Source organism: Eleutherodactylus coqui, chromosome 2 (assembly GCF_035609145.1).
Source record: "Eleutherodactylus coqui strain aEleCoq1 chromosome 2, aEleCoq1.hap1, whole genome shotgun sequence".
Taxonomy (NCBI): Eukaryota; Metazoa; Chordata; class Amphibia; order Anura; family Eleutherodactylidae; genus Eleutherodactylus; species Eleutherodactylus coqui.
Genome location: NC_089838.1, coordinates 241,031,956 through 241,040,098, shown reverse-complemented (window position 1 = coordinate 241,040,098; position 8,143 = coordinate 241,031,956). Strand labels below are relative to the sequence as shown.

At 42.6% G+C, this 8,143-nt stretch overlaps 1 protein-coding gene across 1 annotated transcript; it reads right to left on the bottom strand.

The window, feature by feature from the left end:
• Positions 1-6,032: 6,032 nt before the first annotated feature.
• On the bottom strand, positions 6,033-7,800 carry LOC136610767 (cocaine- and amphetamine-regulated transcript protein-like). Its single transcript, XM_066589978.1, has 3 exons — positions 7,353-7,800; positions 6,818-6,901; positions 6,033-6,340 (listed from the first exon to the last, which is right to left on the bottom strand). Exons 1-3 carry the CDS (start codon positions 7,512-7,514, stop codon positions 6,233-6,235), a joined length of 354 nt encoding a protein of 117 aa, XP_066446075.1. The 5' UTR covers positions 7,515-7,800; the 3' UTR covers positions 6,033-6,232.
• Positions 7,801-8,143: the final 343 nt, after the last annotated feature.

Here is an 8,143-nt window from a genome sequence, read left to right as displayed (position 1 = left end):
CACCAGCAGCAGCACTTTCCCTCAGCTAACTCACAAGGCATCTGAGGCGAGCCGCGGGAGGGGCCGACTTTTATACTCGGGTGACATCTGATCTCCCCAGCCACTCACAGCAGGGGGGTGGTATAGGGCTTGAACGTCACAGGGGGAAGTTGTAATGCCTTCCCTGTCTTTCAATTGGCCAGAAAAGCGCGCTAACGTCTCAGAGAGGAAACTGAAAGTAACCCGAACATCGCGTGGTGCTCGTTAAGAGTAACGAGCATCCCGAACACCCTAATATTCGCACGAATATCAAGCTCGGACGAGTACGTTCGCTCATCTCTATTCTTAAACCATCCTTTCCGGCCGGCGTAAAAGCTCCCAACTGGAATGCGTTCTGTATGGGCTATCTTTGCTGGCCAGACATTTTTACGCCACGGGAATATGCCCATCTGAACTGATGCATTGTAAACCAATGCATCAGATGGGCAGCGTATATCATCCGTCCGTGAAAACGTGGCTGATATACGTTTGTGTGAATGAGCCCTAAGGGTGGTTTCATATGGACGATAAAATCACACGATTATTGCGTGATTTGAGAGTTATGAAAAATGCAGAATAAGGAAACCAAACATTTTCAATGGTTTCCTTAACATTAGTGATGTTTTCACTCATGTGATGTAGAGTGAAAAAAAATTGCAGCATGCTCTATCTTTCTGCATTTTGTTTTCTTTTTATAATCTCCCATGTTTCCCTATAGAGCCTCCTTTCTATTGCATTGCAAAGCATGAACTTGCAAATGTGATGCCTTTTTAACGTTAGAAAATCCTATTGATTTTCGCACTAAAAAAACATGGAAAATCGTGTGAGAAAAACAAAAGGGGTAGTGATGTTTTAGTGAGAAAAATGAGCGCTGATGCTCAAAAGTAGTGGGAAAAAAGATTTTGCCACAATTTTCTCGCAGAAAAATCGCGATCGCCCATGTGAAACTATCCATAGGCCTGACTCACACAATTGTATTTATGTGGCTAATTTAGCCGTGTTAAAAAAAATCACGACTATCTGAAGCATTGGGTTCTAATGTATTTATTCAGGTGAGCAATTTTCGGCCATGTAATTATAGAATAATAGAACATTGGCAACCGAAAACAGCAACCAATTTTATACACAGCCGGAAAAGATAGGTCTTGCCATATCTTTTGGCTGAGATACCCTGGATGCCCCCATAGGCTTCTATGGAGAGGAAGAGAGTTTAGCAGCATCCACTGCTGGGAGAAGATTACAGCTGGCTCTAGTTAAAGGGGTTGTCCCGCGGCAGCAAGTGGGTCTATACACTTCTGTATGGCCATATTAATGCACTTTGTAATATACATTGTGCATTAATTATGAGCCATACAGAAGTTATAAAAAGTTTTTTACTTACCTGCTCCGTTGCTGGCGTCCTCGTTCCCATGGAGCCGACTAATTTTCGCCCTCCGATGGCCAAATTAGCCGCGCTTGCGCAGTCCTGGTCTTCTGCTCTCTTCAATGGAGCCGCTCGTGCAGAATGCAGGCTCCGTGTAGCTCCGCCCCGTCACGTGCCGATTCCAGCCAATCAGGAGGCTGGAATCGGCAATGGACCGCACAGAAGAGCTGCGGTCCACGGAGGAAGAGGATTCCGGCGGCCATCTTCACAGGTAAGTATAGAAGTCACCGGAGCGCGGGGATTAAGGTAAGCGCTCCGGTAAGCTTTCTGTACGTCCCTGCATCGGGGTTGTCTCGCGCCGAACGGGGGGGGGGGTTGAAAAAAAAAAACCCGTTTCGGCGCGGGACAACCCCTTTAACCCTTAGAAGTCATTCCGAAGAGTTATGCCAACCAAGGGATTTCCGCGCTGTGGCGTGTGAATAGACGAGAAAATGCAAATTTTGATTGCAGCTTTTTCCCTTTCAGCGGCGATGCAGACGAGTTTGATAAGGCGCCGCTCGTGTAAAGGAGTCTTAATTTACATAGCATGTCAATTAGAGAATTAAAGTAAGATTGTTGATTGTTATTATAGCAAAACCATAAATGTACTGCATGGTGGAAGAAACTCTTCAACAGTCTAAGGGCCTATTTTCACGGCTGGCATATATACACTTCCATCTTAGCAGTTCCCCCCTTCCCTCCCCCTCACCGGCTCTCTGCCTCTCTCCTCCACTCTGGCGTTTGCAATGAGAGGCGAAGGTTGGGGCAGAGCTAAGCTCCACTCTGTCCTGGCCTCTTCTATTGCTGGCTGCGGACACGGGTCGGGAGCTTAGCTCCGCCCCATCCTGCCCACTACCATTAACCCTTTCCAATCCACTGTCTGACATCTTCCAACATTTTGATTGAAGCCTGTACAGCTCCGATGTCAGAAGACATCTGGCAGGGTATTATTATTGTATATTACTGGCCGCTTTGTTCTCAGGGGCCTCTCCAGCATGTCATAGTTGCAGTACTGGCTCTAGCCAGCAGATGGCGCCATTGTAAAATGGCAGAAAGAGAAAGCCCCCTAGGAAACCTGAATTCAAAATTGGATTGCAAAGGGTTAAAAGCAGCTGGAGGGGGAGGGGAGAGGCAGAGAGCAAGGGAAGGGGAGACTGGTCAGATAAAATCGTATATCGGCGGGCAGTGAAAACACCGGCTGATATACACTTGTACAAATAAGCCCTTACACTGCTGAAGAGTTTCTTCCACCATGACTCAATGCTTTAATAAAGCCATATGACTGGTTCATTAGTAAAACTCAGTTTAATGAGGTGAATAACCTTCCACATAGCATGTCCTTACCTGGAGTACAAGGATTAATAAGAAAGAACATATTCATTTTGTCTGGAAGTGTGAAAGCAGCTTTGATACCTTCGATTAATTTTCATTTGCTCATGTTGGACCAGACACAAATTGCTGCAACAATTTCACTGTATTTCTATACAAAAATGTAAGAGATCATTTGTATTTCATTGAACAGCAGAACTGCTAATTATACATGTTGTGTCCTCGTAGGCATACAAGAAGTGATTGCACATTCTATAATATTTTACTACCAGTATGTACTCAGCATCTCTTACACGTACACTGAATGACCAGTTTATTAGAGAAGTCCATCTAGTAACATGTTGGACCTGTTTTGGCTTTAAGAGTCGCAGCAATTCATCGTGGCATGTATGCTGCTAGGTCAGGCCTGTACAACATACAGCTCATGGGCCACAAGTTGCCCGGCAAATGATTTCTGGCGGCCTGCGGACTGTGACATGACTATGATGTCAAGAGGCTAACTGCTAGACTCTTGACATCATAGTCATGTCACAATCCATGACATAGTCATGTCACACTAGTGGCTAGTATGACTAGCCTAAGGGACCTTCCCTGAATCACATTCATGTGAGTGGCCGCTCAGCAATTGAGGGGATCAGCTGAGTGACTTGAACCTTGCGTTGAAATGCAGCTAATGCCCACTATCCCCTCCTTCGCTGCATGACCAGTCACAGGAGTGTGATGTCAGGGAAGGTCTTTTAGGCCCCGGGAGCAGTGGTATAACCAACAGCGATCGCAGAGTGGAAAGTGTTGTGGTACAGGCGATGCAGAAAGTTTCTTCTGGGAATCCAACAGCAGTGCAGGGACAGTGAGCACTTTTTTGGAGAGTAAAAATGTTTGGGGCGATGTAAAATGAGTGATAAAAAGAAACAGAAGATCGACTCAGAACATAGGGCATTTAATCCAGAGTGGATCAATGCAGTAGATACATGTTTACTTATACGAAAGAAAATACTGTGCCTTGTTTGCCAAGAAGTTATAGCCCTTCCAAAAGAATACAATCTTTGGCACCACTTTGAAGCCACTAACAACCTATCTATACCCAAGAGGTTTGGCTATTTAAATTTTGACCCCTATCTACCGCCAAGCTGTATAAGTCTGCACTAGGTGTTGAAATTGTTCTGCAGGAATATTGACCATGTGGACATGATAGATTCTCTTAATTGCTGCAAATTAGATGGAAGCACTAACATTAGAGATGAGCGAGCATACTCGCTAAGGACAATTGCTCAAGCGAGTATTGTCCTTAGCGAGTACCTGCCCGCTCGGAAGAAAAGATTCGGGTGCCGGCGCGGGTAAGCAGTGATTTGCGGGAGTGAGCAGGGGGGAGCCCCCACCGGCACCTGAATCTTTTCTTCCGAGTGGGCAGGTACTCGCCAAGGACAATGCTCGCTCGAGTAATTGTCCTTGGCGAGTATGCTCGCTCATCTCTAGCTAACATGCTCAGAACATGTGGGTGTACAAAATTCTAAGAGTCCATGCATGCAGCCAACATTGATATGCTATATAATGCTAAATTTGAAATGAGTATTGGCCATTTGTGTTCATACTATATCTGAAACATTTCAGCTAGACGATAGGTATGTATCTATGAGTCGGCTTTGCTTCTAATTTAAAAGGAGTTGCCTCATCAACTTTTTTTAATTGAAGCAGGCCTTATGATTAGAATATTCCCTTGAGTCCAGCTTCTGATTTTCACAGTGGATAGCTGATATCGCTGGGGGGAGCTACAGCTGGACATACATGTTCCAACAGTGGCCATTGCATGGGAAAAGTAGTATTTCATGTGACCATGTAAAGGGGTTTTCCCATTTCGGTCAGATATGGTTGAGATTGAAGCACCGCTGAATATGAAGTGGCTGGGTAGTTGTGATTATGGAAACAGCCAAGCTCAGCTGAGCTACGCTGTTTCCCTTCCTCCCATAGAAGTCAATGTTAAGCAAACAGCACATGGAGTTATGCTATTTCCACAGCTCTAGAGTTATGAAAACAGCGTAGCTTGCTGTGCTATGCTGTTTGCGTAACTCTCGTTGTCTTCTATGTGAGTTACAGAAAAAGTGTAGTACAGGGCACTTGGCTATTTCTGTTAACCACCCCCAACCACCTTATTTAGGGTGGATGGGGAAGGTGGGGACCAGAACACAAGATAGGTGTAGGACACAGAGGTGGTATCCTCACCTATCAGACTGATAGGGCATATAAAAAGGCATTGTCATGAGGCATCGGCTGTTAAGATTATCTATTTAGGAGTCTACTCCCTGGACCCACACTAATCCCCAGAAAAAGGGCAATGCTTATTAATTTTCCAGAATCTGAGCTCCGGAATTTCCAACAAATCACTTCTTCGGCAGCATCCCACAGCGACCATAAACTATACCAGCATTACTTACCAACATATGTTTTAAGAGTTGATGCATGAATTTTCACTGATGTTACTTTTTAATATCATCACTACTTCAGGAATTACTCTTTAATAAAAATTGTGGCAAAAAGTGAACTACATGTTGTGCACCAAATTAAATATGTATTGCAGACACTTTTGCTCTCTTCTCAACAATTTTGGAAAGAGTCTTGAAAAAAGGCATGACCAAAAAGACCCATAAAGTGCACGTTCAGAATATCTGTGTTAAGCATGTCAGCCATAAGGAGGTTTAAAGCAGAGGAAACTGTCTAAATTGTCTTGTGAGTTGTGGCAATGTTATTACTTTGATGTTGATAAATTTACTTTTTTTTTTAAGAATCTGCACCACTGTGCTATTGCAGTTCAGCCCAAGAGCATGAATCAGGATTAGCTGTAATACCAGACACCCCCTATGAGCAAGGGTGGTGCTATTTCTAACAAAAAGACCCTCCTTTTTTAATCAGGACAAAACCTTTAAATTGTGACCTAACTATTCTATATTATCTCAGGATAACCTATTTGCAAAGCCCAATGTATTATGAATGCATGTGCCCCATATTGGCAGTTGGTCATTTCACATGCCCATCCACTATCAAATATCCTCTTTTTAATTATATCTATGAAGGTAAATATGTCATTAATAAAAGTTAAAAAAGACGAATCAAGACTGAAGTAAAGGTAAACATCCCTACATGTACTCATTGGTGTCCTTGTATACTGTGTTACCCCAGTCAATACCTAGCTGCCTGTGTGGTATGTAACTTCCTTAGAGCATTTTCATAGTATCTGAATTACTTGCATTTATTTGCCATAGCTTCTGGAAGACTCTTCATGAAAGAAGACTTTACAAAACAGAGCATGTCTTTATTTTTTATATTCACAGGTGTGCAAACAGAGAGGCTAACAGAACAGAACAAAATGCAGAGCAGATGCTGTACATCATTTTACAATGGTAAAAATCACGGTCACCCACAGTCTGCCTTTCCGGATGTTGTGTTGGTGCTCAGCTTCTTCACTTCTGCACATTGTCTCTGGATTTTTTTCTATAAACACTTTAAAAGGAAGAAGTTGCAGGCAGAACCTCTAGGGCAGTTACATAATTTCCCAATTCTGGAAGCCTTCCTGACTGCACATTGCTCCCCTACATCACACTGAAAAACAAGGAAACAAGAAAAAAACATGAAAAAACAAAGAACATCTCACTGCTGTATTTCAGAAAGCAATTATAATCGACCTTTTCAGATTTGCATCTGTGGCTATATAGGATGAAGGCATTTTCTATATGCAATATGCCCTGAAAGACCACAATATCCTTAGTGTTATCATATATGACATTTCTCCTTTTGATATGTATATCCCATTCATTTACCTTTAGATTTACAATGTAAAATATGGTTTATACATGTAAAAGACAAGTGGTGTTCTATACAATATAATGCAATAATGTGTGGAGTTGTTACATACTGTATACGATCATTAGTCAGAAGTACAAGGCACTGTAAGATTTCCATGCTCTTTCTACTATGCCCCTTTAAATAAATGGTGCAACTAAAAGACAAGGGGCAACTTAAATATCTAAACCATGTATATTCCTACACATTGCCTTAAGATGAATGCAATTGTCTTACCACAGGGACCTGTCCAAATTTCTTTTCCCATGAAGGTACACGTTTACTCTGTAATTTCTCCAAGACTTCTTGCAGAGCTCCCAGCTACAAAATTCACATTAGTATTCAGTAAGCATCCACATACCAAAAGAAGCTACACATCTATCAGTAATAAAACAGAGAGATGAATCAGAGCTTACAAGCTTCCGTATATGAATGCAGTACATAACATATATAAAAAAGTTCATTGTCATACCTAGCATTGACTTGCACATGACAGTTGCTGAAGAACTATCATTGCCAGCTGAGAATTGTGACATATTTGCAATCAACTGCTACAAAAGTAATAGTAACAAGTGGATATGTAAACCCTGCAGCTGAAGCTTATATAACATATGGAATGCCAGACACTATAGTTATAGAACCTGCACACAGTATATAAGTATAAACCTTAGTGGAGCTTACACAACCTGTGGAGCTATCCTTACTAGTGAAGAGCCCAGCTCTGCTATAATAACTAATGCTCTGGGATTACAGGATGCAGCAAATCACTCACCAACTCTTTCTCACTAGCAGGAATGGCATCTTTGGGGTAGAAGTCTCGCAGTGCCCTGGTTTCCAGGTCTGAGCTGTCTTCCTGCCCACACACAGCACTGATGACAAGGAGCAGTAAGCAGCTGCCCAGGGTAAGAAGGCGCAGTCTGGAGCTGCTGTCCATGGTGCTGATCCCCAGTTCTAGCTTGTGCAGTGAGAATGGTGCTGGCACCCAGTGGTTGGGGGGCACTGACTTGGCTTTCCAATGACTGGAAAGCTCTCTATTTATCTCTTCCACAGGGATGTATGTTGTTATTTTATTTGATGAACTCCTCCCATTGTGACGCCAATGAGCAGTGAGGGGGTGAAGCAGTCAGCCCTTGACATGGGTGAGCCTTTGTTAAGACATCAATCAAAGCTCCCCGGGTTATGCTGACATGGCACAGAGGGCATGGAAGACATATGCTTCCTCTGTGCTACTTCAAACCAATTTAATATTATTGTGTGAACTTTGGCAAATGACAGTTTTCATTCATTCCTCTTTTTCAGCCTGCTTTTAGATCATATTTAAGTAAATGTTATGCCTTTAGGCACTTGGATATGAAGATGCCAATGTGGTTGTAAATAACTGTATTTAGTTATATTTAACATTTTCCCAATGATATCCTTGGGATGTTGTGATGTATTTTTATCTTACAAATGAATAGATTTTATCACAGGCAATGGGAAATGTGCATACAGCCTTCTTCCTTTTATACATATTCCTTATAAGTACTAAGCGTCTCAGCATGTCCTGTCAGGCAGAACAGTAAA